This window comes from Arachis stenosperma, chromosome 5 (genome assembly GCF_014773155.1).
Source record: "Arachis stenosperma cultivar V10309 chromosome 5, arast.V10309.gnm1.PFL2, whole genome shotgun sequence".
NCBI lineage: Eukaryota > Viridiplantae > Streptophyta > Magnoliopsida > Fabales > Fabaceae > Arachis > Arachis stenosperma.
Window position 1 is genome coordinate 118,066,213 of NC_080381.1, and position 17,314 is coordinate 118,083,526.

At 35.6% G+C, this 17,314-nt stretch overlaps 1 protein-coding gene across 1 annotated transcript; it reads right to left on the bottom strand.

Moving 5' to 3' along the window:
* Nucleotides 1-464: 464 nt before the first annotated feature.
* Nucleotides 465-7,006, bottom strand: LOC130981738 (zinc finger CCCH domain-containing protein 41). The gene is made up of 5 exons (XM_057905397.1): nt 6,801-7,006; nt 4,803-5,680; nt 2,493-3,704; nt 1,825-2,157; nt 465-1,296 (listed from the first exon to the last, which is right to left on the bottom strand). Exons 2-5 carry the CDS (start codon nt 5,580-5,582, stop codon nt 847-849), a joined length of 2,775 nt encoding a protein of 924 aa, XP_057761380.1. The 5' UTR covers nt 5,583-5,680; nt 6,801-7,006; the 3' UTR covers nt 465-846.
* Between the last annotated feature and the right edge of the window lie 10,308 nt (nt 7,007-17,314).

A 17,314-nucleotide genomic window follows, 5' to 3' on the forward strand; every position in this document is an offset into this window, starting at 1 on the left:
ATTGATTGATGCAATAATGCAATCTATTGTCTCCTCAAATTTATTCTCATTCAATTTTTGAGGTTCACTAAAATTGATGTATCTAAGTAAATGCATCTAGATATATCAACTTTTAATAAACAGCACTTTTTTAATATAAAAAAACAATAATTCGAGAATGAGAGTAAGACTTATATAGAACACAATGGCCAGAATTGAAAATACATATAGTAGCACTTCTGGCTTCTCATTCGACTTGATTTTAAACTCGGATGATTAACGTTTAATATTATTCAGAAACATAAAAAGTTTATCAGAAAGATTGACGCAAAGAATCAAACGATGAAGGTTCTTTTTCCCTATTGGCCATACGAATAAAAAGGGTGGATGGAATACATCAATGCTCTTTCTATTTTATAAATACTTCAGCAGAAATTTATTCGTTAAAAAAAAAGAGAAAAAAAACGACACAGAAAAGTTTCATTCAGAAGCATAATGGAGTAAAAACTAACAGCTTCAATTATATTTACTGCAACTGCAAACATTAAAAAAGGGAAGGGTTCCCAAACATTTGTTATGCAACCGTTCGGTGGCTTCTAACATAATTTTGATCATCAAAACTTTGATCCTACAACTGAACTATCCAAAGCTGATAACATCATTGAACCATTCAACTAATACCACCAAATACATGAAGAGGAGGAGGAGGCAGCCAAAAAAGATGAAATTTACATGTCTCAATAGTTAAAAAGGAACATATGGAAAATTAAAATTTTTCATAAATTGAAAAAATAGGCTCCCGAAAATTATAGTTTCATAGATTTAAATTTTTTACCTCAGCTGTACAAATCTGATAATTAGACCCTCTCAACAGGCATTAGCATCAGGTGATTGTTTGGCGGAATCTTGCCTGGGGGTACCCTGGAGATCATCTTCACCTTGTTCCATTTCCATATGCTCTGAACTGTTATTGATTTCGGAACTTTTGGGATCATCATCTGATACAATTGGTTCTTGGTTAGCAGAGTTCTCCAATTGTTCTTCAGGATGTTGGTCTTTTTCTAAAGGCTCCTTGGGAGCAGGAGGAGAATGTTCTCTACTACCAGCAGCATTGCTAGAATTACTAGGTGTCAGCCACACAAACTTTAGGTTATGGTCTTTCCAGCATTTTCCATTAATGAATGCTCTCTCGGCTGCACGTCGAGTGGTGAAAATTATCCGTGCCTCTTGTTGGTTGCTACCATTGACTTGTGAAGCTTCTAGTTCAACAGTGGAAAGTTCGCCATATGGTAAGAAGTGTTCCTTCAAAATGGCAACCTAACAAAAACGAGTTATACTTATTTCAGCTAAAATATAACAAGTTAAAACTGATTCTGTCCCATATAGAATAGTAATACAGGAACAAGTCCAACACAAAATGACTGTGTGATACACAATAAATGGATTCTGTTAACCAAGTTCTTATGCACCACAGAAAACTAACACGAAACCTTTACAACAGCTAAAAAATGACACCCTTCAATTTGAAGGCACTACCCACATCTACTGTGTTAAAACACAAGAAATACTTAACACTGGTTCATCCTAAGGATGTACTAGGATTGGCATGATGGCATAGCTTAGTCAAAGGTGTTACCAAAATCTTAAAATTTAAGTAAAACCTTTTATGAATGTAAGTGAACACATCTGAAACTCTGAATCCAATATTTGATATTTTCATGCATGAAGATATGTGGAAGTGTTGAACAATAATGTGTAATAGTCAAGTGAATTGTATTACCCACACGCAGGTAAGGAAATCCATTCTAGTAAGTTCAGAAATAGAAGATACGCAGAGAAACTTACATCTGCTAGACCAGTAGGCAGAGGAGGCATGATTCTGAAAGCAGTGGGACGATTATCCAATTTGTATCTGTTTACAGGCACAAATGGTTGCATTGGCTGCTTTAGGCCTGTGGGTTCTTGCAATCTCATTGTAGTAATTGGTTTGGGACTTTGAGATACAGTATTGACCAACTGTTTGCTTTTATCAGCAGTTGTCTCTGCATGTGGAGATGCCATACCAGTATCAGCATCAGACAACTGCGAAGAAGCTAGTTTGGCAACATCAGATGCCATGCCAGTTTTGGGTCTCTTGGCAGCTTGCTCGGTTACTACTTCACCCTTGACTCCTGTAGCCTGAAAAAATCAAAGTTTATATTATGAGGAGGAATGATATCAATACAGGAAACAAGATGATAAGATAAAGTAAGAGGAGATATGTAATCATCCTTGAATTGTAAGTCCAATTTTTAATAGTTATGCAAAGGACAAGTCATTAAAAGCCATTTTATTAGTTGCTAGTAATATCCTTGACTAGGACCGAAAATAGAAGGCAGTGTACCTGACACCAAACGGATCACACTACTTACTATAGGTCTATAGCCATTTAAGCTAGCAAAAGCCAAAAAACAATGTGCTTATAACCAATGTATTATTAATTACAAATTAAAGGCAAGGATATTTTAACTTACATGTTTCTCAAGTTTGCTCAATTGGCGTCTGAATTCATTACGCTTTTGATCCAACATTTCCTGCTTTTTGCGCAGTTCTTCCTTTAATTGCTCTAGGTTTTCTAGCTTCTTTTGTATGGGAGGTGGACCCTTGGACCCATCCAAGATGACCGGCTTTGGTTGATCAGATTGCGTTGATAATTCAGCATTAGTCTTTGAAGCATCAGATTGATGTATATCTTTTCCCCTATCAGCGAGAACAGGAATGGATGGAACAAAAGCTGATGCTTGCCCACGGGGAGTTACAATTACACCATTCCCACTTGTGGTACTTTCACTGCGAATGCTATCACGATTAGCCCACCATAGTTTGATAAAACGATTACCCATTACAGCATCTGGGGCCTTCAAAGCAGCTTCAGCTTCTTCTCTCTTGGAGAATTGCACAAAAGCTCGCTCACTGTTCAATGGAATATATATGTCAATAATTTCCCCAAACTTCTTAAAATGGGCAAGAAGTGCCTCCCTTTTGTTGCTTTTCTGAGGTATACCGTTAACAAATAGAGTGCGCAATGCCTTTTGCGAAGGTTTCCGTAAAGTTCGCATGCTTTCAGTTTGTACCTTCATCAAACCATCCAAGGCTTTTGGGTCAGTATCATCTGCTATCATTTGCTTTCCTTGAGAGGAAGCAGTTTGAGCAGCAACTAATTCATCATTATCTTCCTTCAATTGATTCTCAGGATAATGAAGGGGATTCATGGTAGAGTTTGTCTTTTCTTTCATGTCATATCTGTTTTTTGAACCACCAATTCTGGCCCAGACAGATGAACTAGCACCCTGTGAACTGACAGACGTTCTGGTAGTACCCACTGGACAATCACCATCTGGAACTTCTGATAACCTCATATGATGGTGGGCAGAAGCATCACTAGGAAATGCCTCCGTTTCTTCGATCTTGGATGACTGAAGAGACTCCAGAGCGCCATCATTCCAAAGGGGTTGATCAGGATCATAAACATCGGCTGCTCCACTTGTGCAACCAGAACCTGGATATGCACCATCCAATGGCAAGACATCATCACCAACTCCAGACTTGCTAATTTTTCCAGGTATACATTTGCTGTTCACTATTGTGGTGGAAGCATTTACTGAATGTAGAGATCCTGATCCTGCTGGAGCTCCAATTAGATGTGCACTTGGAAGCGAAACAGGAAGGTTGAACTGTGAAAGACTCTGAAGCAACAATAAATTAACTTCTAGTTTAGCAATGAATTCAACCATATAGAAAAGGAACTATGCAGCATCCACTTCAATGAAGCAACCAACACACACTACAGCAATGATAATGTTAATATATATTGCTGCTCAAACATTAAATGGCTGAATGTTCTGCACATTTGTTCCAAAAAACCCACATAATTTATGTTAACATTTTATCAACAAAAGTTGTCAACATTTTATGGTCAAGAACCCCTCCCCCCCCCCCCCCCAAAAAAAAAAACAACAAAAAAAATAAAAAAGGAATCTCATAAAAGGGACAGCAAGAGGAAAAAATTTCACAGAATATCTTCTACATTGAGCAATTGAAAAATCATCCCCATACTCCTTGGGGGTTGGGTTGGTTACCAATGGCATACACCCAAAGTGCGAAAAACAAAAATGATATGCTGTGGCACCTGGCGCACTTAACTAAGGTTTGTGTTACTAGTTCAACAAGACATGACATTGCTTTAAAACAGATGCTTGATGCAACAACAACATTTAAGTCAGGATAGCAGGTCCAAATAAAAAAAATCCCCATTCTTCTATATATGGATGAAAAGTAATTTTAATAGAAAGAAATGATAATATAAGGATCACATTCAAGGAGAGATAAAATCAAGGATGCTAGATGGCTGCCATTCATGTAGAAATGACCACCCATTAAACAAGTTCGTGGGCAATAAGGAAACCATAACCATGCACGTATCCTGTGCTAACCAAAATTGCATAAGTTGCTGTCCTATGATCCCTTTAATCCTTTTGCTTCATTTCACATTTATAGGATGGCTACTGCTTCAGTCAGATATAATTTGCATACAAGAGTGCACAATTATACACCAAATAATTCCACAATCTATATATTCCCACAAAAATGGCCTAATTGTTTTTCCCCTAATTATAACACCCTCGTAATATGAATAACTGGAACACAATTGTTGTGCAGTAATTCTGAAGTGATTTCACAAGCAATCAGTCGGTCTATTTTATTCAATTATGGAATGACTACAGCAGTTGAAGATTAAACAACTCATTAATAAAACAACAGGAAATATCTTCAAAAAAGTGTACCTGGACATCTTCAATAACAATCCGATTAACACCATGCTCCATTGGGCACATGTCACCTCTAAGGCAAAACCCTCGTTCCTCAAAATCTCTACACCGTTGGCGAGGAATATTCACATTTAGTGATGGATTAATAGGAGGTCTCAGAGCTGCCGGTAAACCCATTGGATGGAGCATATCTAGTCCTCCATTGGGTACTGTTGGAATTAAACCAAACGTGTTCCAGGATGCACTTTGTGCATTTGAAACATTTGGTAATCCTCGCCCAGTATAAAGGCTTGGAGGAATAGAGCCTGGAACCAATTGAGTAGCAACATCAATTGAGCTGAACCTAGGATCCCGATGGTTCCAAAAACCAGATTCTCTACCTCTTCCCCTACCAACACTGGGATCTCCAGTAAAAGGTTGGTTTGCCCGTAGTCTCATGTCCAAAGGTGTTCGAGGACCTGAAGTCAATCCAGGGCGCCTTCTTTCAAACTTAGAATACAACTCTTTATCTGTGGTGGCATCATTGTAAGTTTTCATTGTTTCAAATCCTAGAGATTCATTTTCCCTGAAAGGATGCCGATTCCCAAAATTTTTGTTACGTTTTCTGAACGGCCTGTTATTAACAGGCTCTGAAACATCTCTCTCTGAAGATTGAGAACGAGCTTCCCTCCTCCGATGCTTATGATTCCGATCGTCATCATCATCGTCACTAACTTCCTTTTCCTCGGGATCGCTACTTACACAATCAGATGGAACAACAGACTCTGGTTTTGGAGATGAAACTTTCAGCTCCATTAATTCTGTTATAACAAGTTTTATGCTATCCTCTTCCAAAGCCCAACGAGGTATGACCAGCTTATGTTGGCAGGAAGAGTTCCAAAAGAATAAAGGGCCTACATCAATAGAAATTTAGGACAACAAATATGAGCAAGGTTAGAGAATACATTTGTGCATGATATTTGCTATTTATATATGCATTTTGTAGCACGGTCCCCAATCATCTATCCTTGCAATCAGTGATGACACAAGGAATATGGGGCACAGACAATTCTTGAATTGCACTATTGCAGAAAATTTCCGATGAAAAAGAAATCTATAGTTGCACATTTTAATAAAAATCGAAAGATGAAGCCCTAACAGGGAGTAATATGATGAATAAGTCATTTGATATTATTCCTTTAAAGCTCAGGAAGCACCACAAAGAAAGAAATGGTCTTGCCCTAGGAGATCAAATGTTAACTTCATAAAAATAAGCCAAACTGTAAGAAATATTCAATGGATAACAGGCATGAAATTCATTACTTACAGAGTAACCCTACATTCCTAAAAATTGTGCAACAGATTCTACATTACAGTATCATACCATGTATATTAGGAACCAACCATATATGCAGCTACTCAGCATCACCACTCTAAGCAAGCATACATACCATAAGAAAATTATCAACAACTTAAAGTTGCTTGTTAATCACAAATAAAAATCCCACCACTCCAGCACTACTTCCTTTTTTTTGTTTTTTGTTTTTTAAAATTTCCAACATCCATAATCACTCAAACATCGGCATTGGATCATCAACACTGCTAAAAACACTAATTAATCCAAAGTGATTCTCCATAGTTTCAAAGATCCCCCAGAACCCCCTCCCCCCTCTCACCTCTTCTCCAACTACTATTTTGCCCTAACCAAAAATCCCTGCCTCCAAACCCCACGTTTTCTCCCATCCATTTTTCTCCGTCTCTCCTAAACCATCCAATAACACAAACTACACCGTACATCCACCCCGCCCTAGGGTTAATTAATTGTGAAAAATAAAACTATCAAATTACAAATCCCTCCTAAAAAATTTACTGCTGCAAGCAAGAGACTTATCAATTGTTCATATCCATAGGTATCGCACGCACGCAGCAATTTCCTTCTACGATACGAGAGAGACGAAATTCGAAACAATCTATCTTATCTAGAGAATTTTAGAGAGAGAGAGAGAGAGAGAGAGAAAGAGAGAGAGAGAGAACCTTAGCAAGAGAGGGGTGAGTCGTGGGACCCACGCGCAACCGTGGGAGGCGGCGATTGACGACGGAGGCGGGTGGCAGATGGAGGGAGAGTGTGGTATTGGTGGGTGCGGCTCTCTCAATGCTTAGAGAGAGAGAGAGAGAGAGAGAGAGAGAGAGAAGGTTGAGAGAGTTGAACGAAGGAGCCAACAACACACCTTAATCATATGTTTTCCTCATTCTTCTTCTTCTTCTTCTAATTAATTTCTTTTCTCTCTCTTTTCATTAAACATAAAATAATAAATAATAAATAATAAATAGATTTAATGTAATTATTTTCTTGTGAGCTTGTCCGTCCTTGCATCACAATGTTGAATTCAGTCACTAATTGAATGTTAACCAATTAATCACATCAATAATTAATCAGCTAGGGCACGGATATTTGAGTAGCTAGCTTAAACAAAATATTTTTAAGAATTTAATTTATATGTATTGTTTTTTTTCCCTTACAAAAAGGTTTTATTTTCAATTAGAATATATATATATATATATATATATATATATATATATATATATTAAACTAATAAAATAGCCCTACCCAATGTAGGTAAAAGTGTACCAATGTTCAGCAAAAATATAAACGAAAAATAGAGAGTAATATTTTGTTATTATTTGGATTTTGATTAATATGTGTAGATTTTGACTAATTTTGAGTAAAACAAAAAAAAATCGGTTGATCCAAACAAATCAGTTTATACTTTTATAGTGCGACTACATCAATTTAAGTTAGGCTAATATTTTTATCCGTAACAACATTACGAGAATATAAATATCAGATGAGTTATACATTTATATAATTTTTTATTTAAATTTATTCAAGTTATCCCAATAAAAAAATCCAATCCCATTAAATAAGTGTGTATTACACGCAACCAAACCTCCCAAAATGTTAACATTCATTCACGCCTTGAATATAAAACAACGTTTCTTCTTTAACCTTGAAATCGTTACTGGAGAAGTTCAAATCTCTCTTAAAATCTTTCAAATTTCGTTCGTGTTCTCTGCGGAAACTGCTTTTACTGAAGAATCGCGAGAAAGTTTCGAAAGGAAAAACAAAAAACAAACAAAAACAAGAACAGAGACTATGAAAGGTATGAAAAAAACTATTGTTCGTTTAAAATCTCGCAATCTCGCGTTTCTTCTAATTGGATTTAAAGTTTACTGGATTGAGTTGCTTCATTTAGTAGATGGACTTATTCTGATTCCATTTTTTTTTTGCGTAACTAGGGCATACAAATGCAAATGTGTTGTTATTTTTTTCTATGATATATAGCTCTATTCATTGGAGTTGGTGATTTAGATTCACTTGATTGTTAGTGTGTTCAGTTGAGTTCTTTTGCATGCAGAAATGTTTTTCTTGCTGATTGAATGTTTATCACGTTTTATTCAAAACATGAATGGAAATCGGTTCATTGGAGTTGCTGATTTAGATTCACTTGATTGTTAAGTATTCAGTTGAGTTCTTTTGCATGCAGAAATATTTTTCTTGTTGATTGAATGTTTATCATGTTTTATTCAAAACATGAATGGAGATCGGTTCATTGGAGTTACTGATTTAAATTCACTTGATTATTAAGTGTTTAGTTGAATTCTTTTGCATGCAGAAATATTTTTCTTGCTGATTGAATGTTTATCACATTTTATTCAAAACATGAATGGAGATCGGTTCATTGGAGTTACTTATTTTGATTTACCTGATTATTATGTGTTCAGTTGAGTTCTTTTGCATGCAGAAATATTTTCCTTGCTGATTGAATGTTTAACACGTTTTATTCAAACATGAATGGAGTTCGGTTCATTGGAGTTGGTGATTTTGATTCACTTGATTAAAATATGCATGCTTGTGCTTGTCGGTGTATTGAGTGAAGTATTGACCGAATTTTTTTGTTCTTACAACAAAAATAAAAAAGATGATGGTGACAAAAATGCCAAAGTCGTGCTATAACATAAGCATATATACACATTAAATATATTTATCACCTTTCATTCAAATAAACTCTATTTTGTATTATAAATATATCATAACATACTGTTTCAAAACCTTGCAGAAAATTCACGATCACAAATGCCAGACAAAAGCAATAGCGAGGGTGTTCAAGGCAATGAGTCAGCAAAAGAAAGATATTGTTAAAAAAATAGGATTTGGTACACTAGCACATGTCCCAGAAATGAACGTCTCTCACAAGCTCTTGAGAGAATTGATTGGTTGCTATGATGACTATTATGGATACATGGACACTCTCTATGAGAGAATATACATAACACCTGACAAGGTAGCAAATGCGCTGGCTATAAATCATGGCGGTAATATACTTTCCAACTTGTGCTTATTTTAGTCCATTAGTTGCTTTATTTTCAGTTCATTTGAGTACAGAAAATGAAACTGAGCTTATTTGACTTATTTGTTGCTATTAAAATATTGTAGGGGAGGGTTTTTCTTAAAAAGTTGAGTACGGCAGACTAAGTAAGGCTGACAAGGAGATAATTAACAGCTTCAAAAGTGCTACATTGGCATCTTTAACAAAATATGTGGTTGATATGAGTGTTCAAGGAGAGGAGAACCGGCAAAAATTCAAGAGAACTTTTATCGTCTTTGTCAACAAGTGCTTTTTGCTGCCGACGACAGTGAGCACAGCCTCCCCAATTCATAAGCTGCCTATTCTTCGTGTGGACAACATCTGTCAATGGGATTGAAACCCAAAGACAAGAAAAGAAACAGTCCGTTGACGGCTGCGTCTTGGTTTTTATGATAACATATTTCCATGAATGCAAGTTTCCTCTACTGGATGCACCTGAGACTCCCGAGCCACTGTGGGTGGCCCACTGGACACGGAGTCTTCTGCTCGACCGGATTGCTAAGTAAGCAACTAATACAATGGTAAATTAAACAAAAAAAATTTCTTGAAAATTTGGTTCAGATGCTTCTAAAATACTCTGCTAACTAAATAAGTTTGTGTTTTAGGAACTTCTGTACAGAGCAGAATTAAGGGAGAGAAAGACAGCAAAAGAGAAGGTGTCCAAACTAGTTATTCTGAAGGGGGAAGAGAAGAGAAAGTAGAAGAAATAAAAAAGAAAATTGTTGTTTTGGATTCTTCTTCAGAAGAAGACAATTTTTCTGAATCCGAATTTGAATCTAAATTTGAGAAAACACCGCAAAACAAAATAACAAGACAACAGAGGCTGATGAAAAAAACAAAAGATTGTTCCAACGGATTCGGAAACCACAAGTGAATATGAAAACCAAAGCAGTCCGACGAATTTTGAAAGCACAAGTGAATCCGAAAACCAGTAAGTTTGGAAAATGATTATTTTTGGTTCATTACTTTGTTTATTTGATGTTCATTTGGTTTAGTTTTGCTTCTATTTGCTGAAAATTATTCTTATGCGCTTGTTAAGTTAATTACAACTCTGATATTTGTATCTAATCAAGATAGTTTTTGTGTATCTGAACCTGAGTATACTTCTTGAAAACTATCTATTTATTTAAATTTTCATCATGTTATTTTAACAAAACTTGGAAAAACATCGACAAAAACAAGAAAACAATCATAGAAGGTGGTTAAAAAATAAAGCAAAAAAATGAAGCTTGTTTCGACAGATTCGAAGAGCACAAGTGAATCTGAAAACTAGTAAGTTTGGGAATTGATTATTTTTTGTTCATTGATATGTTTGTATGATGTTTATTTGGTTTAGTTTTGCTTTTATTTGCTGAACATTGTTTGTGTGTGCTTGTTAAATAAATTACAACTGTGATATTTGTCTCTAGTATAAATTTGATGTGTTTGTATGTGTTGCTGAGAAAAAGAATTCGAAAAAACACTGACAATGAAAAGAAAACAACCAGAGAGGGTTGCCAAAAAATAAACCAAATCAAGGAAGCTTGTTCAGACAGATTTAGAAAGAAAAACTAAATCTGAAAGGGAGTAAGTTTCTGAAATGATATTTTCGGTTCATTGATACTTTTATTTTAGGTTTCTTGATACTTATTTTATGAATTTTCAGAGGTGAACAAGTAAAGGTCAGGGCTGCCGAAAAAAGAAGAGAAATAGTGCAGCTATTAAGAGAAAAAATATCAAAGAGAAAAAATGATGGAGCTCAAAAAATAAATGTTGCTCCGGATGATTTTGACTCAACAGAGGCGCGAAATGATTTATCCGAGATGTAAGATTCCGTTTCTTATATCGAGTTCTTTTTTCTTTGTTTGCTAAATTTTCCTAAAACCTCTTGTAATTCCTCTGGATTTACTGAATAATATTTATTTTTTTGCTTAGACTGCCGACTATAGATTTGGGCAGCGAACCTTTACAAACTCAGACGAGCTCCACACTGTCTGTAAATACACCAGCCAATGCCAGGTAAACTTGGTTCATTCTGGGTTTAAGTGAGGTTCATTGGATTCCAAAAATGAATTTGATGTATTTTTAATCGTTTGCTTTTAATCTTGGTTGATGATTTTAATTTGGTATCCTTTTTTTATTAGGAAAAATACCTCGAAAACCCTGGTAAAAGTTTTTGGAAGAAAGAAACTCCATCAAAAATAGAGTTTACAAACTCCAACTATGTAAGTTGAAATATTTATGTTGGTCTTTTAGATTTAGGTAATAATTTTTGTTTAATTAATGATACGAAATCTGTGTTTAATTGTTAGTAGTACTACACCTGATCCTCAACTCCAACTCATTGCTGTTGGAGGAGAAACTCATTCTAAATCTCTCGATATGTGAGTTTTTCAATGTGTAGCCTTCGGTTTCTCAGTACCTATTTCGGTAATTCAATATTAACTTTTTTCTTGTTTATCTTCCTTAGAGCTCCTATTGCAGTGTCTCTTCCGAGTTCTCTGGTGGAAGAGATAATAAAACATCAAGAGACCTTTACCCATGTCTCTTCCGAGAGTCAAACAAAAAAAGCTTCTGTTAATGAGTAATTTGTGCTTAAAATTCTTTTTATTAGTTTTAATAGTATAGGATATTAATTTCAGATCGTTATTGAACTCTTTTCTGTTTGATGCAGTTGCCCTCCGGAAGAACAACAGCAATTGTGCCAATAAGCTCCGGTGGCAGGGCAATCGAAAGAAGAAGCACAGCTTGATTTGTAAGTTTTACTGCTTGTTTAAATTTGGGTAATTTCGGTTCATTACCTGGTTTACTTGCGGTTCACTTGAATCCAGAAATCAATTCGATGTGTTCTTTATTGGACTCTCTTCTTTTTGTTGCAGCTACCCTCCAGAATCCGAAAAACAGGCCGGCAAGAAATCTTTCCCGAGAAAGACAGAGCCAGAACCTCCATTGAATCTGTAAGTTTTAATTAATATCATTTTTATTAGCTTTCATGTTATATGATACTGCTTTTTCATTCTTACTTAAAACTTTCGTCTATCGTCTTGCAGTGCTACTCCTCTTTGCTACTGGAAAGATGATGCACCTTCCTTCAGCCTTGGGATAAGTCCTCCAACATCTCAACCAACTCCCCGGCTTCTCAATTGACAGTTACGCAACTTGAAGTACTAGCGGATGTGGTGATGGTTGCTGGAGTGACGGCATCATTGAAATTTGCTCAGAAAACAAGTGCTGAGCCGAGCTTGACCACCTCTGCAGGGTACAAAACTCCGGAAAAATAAAAAAATCACAGAGGAATTGAAGGAAAAGTGTTATCATTGGATGATACATGTAAAGGAAACCAAAGATACTACCAATGAATACGAAGCCATATTCGTCTTGAACCATGAAGCGCATTTGGATGGGCTTATACATCATTTCTTGTCTCTAATGCCCAGACAAGATGTAGAAAACACGATAAATTCTTTGCCTATTATGTTAACTGAACATAATAGGTGGTCAATGCCGTATATCTCATAACTTTTCTTCATGTAGGTGGTCAATGCCGTGTGTATGATTCTCAACGACAGAAAATATCGCCGGTTTGAGGAAGAAATTTACTATGTGCCGACGGATATTCTGGTAAGTCAAATTTTTTATTTCCTAAGTAATTTACTAGTTCTAATAAATAATTTGGTTCATTTGTGATTTAATTGAGATTCATTTTGTAGACTTTTATGTTGGAAAACCATGACGAGAATTATATTGATCCAAATACCAACAAGGCCTATCGAATCGATATCGATCAATATGCGCACTATCGCCATTTTCTTGAGAAAATAAATCTGGCTTTACATCCATTTGTAAGTTGTGATTTCTAAAACTTCTTTGATAATTCTGTTGTTTGCTATCATTTAGACTGAAATATTCTATTATTTTCCCAAATTTCAGCTGTTTGTGCCAATTTGCAACGGAGGACACTGGTGGTTGTGGATTGTCAATGTCAAGAAGAAGGCATTCTATGTGCTTGATTCTGTCAACAAAAAGAAAGATGAAATACCTAACTTAATAATTAAACTGAACAAATTTGTTGTAAGTTATTTACATCATACATATTTTGCTGTAAATTATTCAAACATGAGTAGAATTCGGTTCATAGGAGTTGGTGATTTACATTCACTTCATCCTTAAGTGTTCAGTTGAGTTCATTTCCATGCAAAAATATTTTTCTTGCTAATTGAATGTTTATCATGTTTTATTCAAACATGAACAGTGTTCGATTCATTGTAGTAGGTGATTTACATTCACTTTATCGTTAAGTGTTCACTTGGGTTCTTTTACATGTAGAAAATATTTTTCTTGCTGATTTAATATTTATCACGTTTTATTCAATCACGCTTGTGCCTGATTTTAATTTTCGTATCCTTTTCAAGGATTAATAGTCTTCCAGATGAAGGCCCTTAATGGAGGACGGAAAGAGGGTAAAAGCAGAATATATCAGGCTCAGTGGTCAATGAACAAAGTAAAAATCTTTCTCTGCTATAGTGTTATTTTTAATGTATTTTATTTTGTATACTATTAATCATATTTTACTTATTTCTTGTTTAGCTATGATTGCGCAATATACGTCATAAAATGGCTGAAAATAATTGATCATCAAAAGATAAAAAAAGAGAAGAGGTATCAATATAAAAACTGGATACAAGTAATTTATAAATTAATAAAATTCGTTTCATTTCTTATTTCAGTTGGGGTCATTTCTTATGTAACTAATTCCTTTCAATTGAATTGTAGGAAGGAATTGATGCCTTTAGGCACAAATATGGTCCAAACATTTTGTTACACAAAATAAACAAAATCAGAGACCAAGTGATTCGGGCATCTGAAGGCATAAGACTCCCGAAGTCATCTGCTGCCCTCTCCAACCCTTTTTGTAAATTCACATCTGGGGATATAGATAGTAAATAGGCTATAGTTTCTTTGACTGGTTGTAATTAACACTATTTTGTTTAACTTTTTTTAAAAAAGCAAACACTACTTTAATGTATATATGTGAATATTAATGTAAATGTTATTAAAAATCTAATGTTAATAAAAAATATAATGTTAATGTATATATCTGTTGGAACTGTCTGGCTGTTGTTTTTTTCTAGGTTCACAGTGAATGGATTCAGGATATTTATCAAACATTAAGAGCCTCAAAAACACAAAAGAATAGAAATTAATAGACCAGATGAACCGAAAAAGTGCATATATCACTATTGCAGAAAGTTAATTTAGAAAAAATGTTTATATCAGTATTCAGTTTCAGAAACACTTAAACTCTTTGACATAACAAAATAAAGTGACTATTCAATAAACAAAAAAGTGACTATTCAATAAAGAATTTCAAAAAGCTAATTTCAAAAACAAAAAAATGACTATTCAATAAAGACTAACATCAATTAGAAATTAACCCTCCTATAACTTTAATGAACCGAAATTTGCTCATATATGAATGGAAATTTATATTATTAAAAATTGAAACTTCTATAAATCTCTCTGTGATAATTCATATCTTGTGCATTGTAAAGGCTGGAGCTTGACTGAATCGTTGATCCACCGTCTAAAAGGTTCAACTGCAAAAGACAAAATAAATTGTATATTAGTAAAATGTACAAACAAATTTTTTCATAATCGAAAGCAAATCGATGTTACCTCGCTTGGAGCTGGCTTTTTCTTTTTCTTTGTGGCATTTGCAACCTTTTTTTTCAAGTTCGATCTAAGCCTGTTCTTGGGGCGGCCTCTTGTCCCCACACATGGTGGGCTTTGAAGGTTGTTCACATCGCTCAATGTCACTTCTTCGTGAGATAACAAACTTTTTCCTTTACTTTTCGCTTGATATTCCTTTATCTCGGCCATGACATTGTCAAAATTCCGGTGCAGAATTCCGGTCAGCTCCTCGTACTCTAACGCAAATTCGCAAATATTGTGCGACCGAAACACTAAATCGTCGAATCTCTTGCTTCTCGGCTCCAATAGAGGTTCGTGTTGGCTGCACTTGACGTGTGTGTGCGTCCTCTTTATGTTCTTACTCTAGCGTTCCAATATATATTTCGGTGTCACTTTATCTACTTGCTCAAAGCTTAAGATGCTCAAGGAATAGCGGCAAATTTTGCCCCTTGACTCAAACAGCAGGCACTGACACTTTACTTCTCGTGATATTGCATTGTATGTGACGAAAAACTTGTTGAATGTGGAGTTAGAAACTTGCTTTACAACTTTGTATGTCGTAAAACCTATGATGGAATGCATTGATCTTGTGATGCAGTTCACATTTTCTCTGAATTGTGCTTGAACTTTCATGAACTTCTCGTAAGTATACACGTGCTGAAATTGAGCCTCTATTGCTGATTTTGTTGTGCATGGTATTCCGGTGTAAAAATCTGCAGCATCAAATTCTCTCTCTCTCTTTGCTTTCTGCTTGCTAGGCAATTATCGTGTTGCTTCACAAATTGAATCAAGGAGCTGTTCCGTGTGATGAACTTATTGAAAAATGCGTGCATGCTCTCACTCCTTTGTGTGTTTCTCATTCCAGCCCAAAAGTGATGATCTAGGTAAACTGGAATCTATAAATGGCGATCTTCGTGTAGCTCTACATAATGAACGGAAAAGATAAGCTCCGATAAACCAAAAGTTATGCTCATTTTAACTAAAAAAGTAACAGCATCAAAATAATTTAAATGAAAAACGTCGGTTACCTGAGAGCCATTTATCGCTTCCGATGCCAAACTTTGTGACAAAATCGTTCCAATTTCTGTTGAATGCATCTTTCGTGAACGAGTTTCAAACGACGTGACTCATCTCTTGTTCAATTTTTTTGTGTCACTTGTAATCGTTTAATTTGTTTGGGATCTTCTTCATGATGTGCCAGATGCACCACCGGTAAATTGTTGTTAGCATGCACATCTCGATGGCCCTTTGCATCGATGCGCATTGGTCGATGAGAATGCCTTTTGGTGCCTTCCCTCCCATGCAACGGAGCCAACACTTGAATAGCCATTTCAATGATTGAATGTCCTTATTTTTCATCAGAGCGCATCCGAGAAGTGTTGACTGACCGTGGTGATGCCCACAAAAGAACTAAAAGCCAGATTGTACCTGCAAAAATGGACACTGGCAACAGTTATGAACTGAAATGTGTTGCCTGTGTGAACCTAAGACTTAATTTCGGTGAATCGGATACCTGTTTGTGTTGTAAGTGGTGTCAAATGAAACAACGTCTCCAAAATACTCGCATGCAACCTGCTTCTTGCATCGGCCCAGAATGCATTTTTGATCGAGTGATCGCCCTCGAGGTTGAGCTCGAAAGAGAAATTTTTATTGTTCTCTTTCATTCTTAATAGGTACTTCCCAAATTCTTTGGCATCGTCTTGTTCGAAAATATTTCATACTTCCTGTGTGATGTAATTTCTCACGTTTTTTTTTATAAAACTTAGTTCCCGATGACTGCCCGCTGCTACTACAAATGATTGGTATGTTTTGCTCGGTCTAATTCCGGCTTCCTCGTTGTTTTCGATGGTGCGACGCACAAACATGCTTAGCTCCCTATGTTGTTTGAGCATCTCTGCTCGATCTGGATAGCAGAGGTGTGAATGATTCAGAAGAACTTTGAAAATTGTCCAAAAACCGACGTCCTTCAATATGTGTACGTAAATCCTGGCTGGACACTTTATGCCGGCTAAGGGGTTTGTCTTCAGAGTTGGAAATATATTGGATTTCCACTTCCCCTCTCTACTGAATACGATTAGTTGATTCTTAATTTCGTCTCCCTTCCGAGTCGTGTTCCTTATTTTGGTAGAAAAACCGACAAGTTTGGAATAACTTTTGTAGAACTTTTCATCTTTTTCTAGTATCATGAAAGTCATCCCAACTTTTGGGACAAATTGTTCATCTACAACAAACCTGGACTGCAGAATGAACCGAAAATATTATTAAAGCGAAATCATTGTATAATACTAAATGAACCGAACAATGTCCATTATATAAATTCAAAACATCTGCCTGCAGAATAAAACGAAAATATAAATCAAAGCAAAAACAATGTACAATGCTAAATGAACCAAACATTATATATATAAAATCAAATTCAAAACACCTGTGTCTACAATTTAGATATTATCA

Bases quoted from the DNA above. Each gene is read 5' to 3' on its own strand.
- LOC130981738 (XM_057905397.1), bottom strand. From the start codon at position 5,582: ATGGAGCTGAAAGTTTCATCTCCAAAACCAGAGTCTGTTGTTCCATCT. The intron at 3,705-4,802 runs GTACACTTTTTT...TTGTTGCTTCAG, and splicing joins TTGTTATTGAAGATGTCCAG to AGTCTTTCACAGTTCAACCT. The intron at 1,297-1,824 runs GTAAGTTTCTCT...CGTTTTTGTTAG, and splicing joins TGCCTACTGGTCTAGCAGAT to GTTGCCATTTTGAAGGAACA.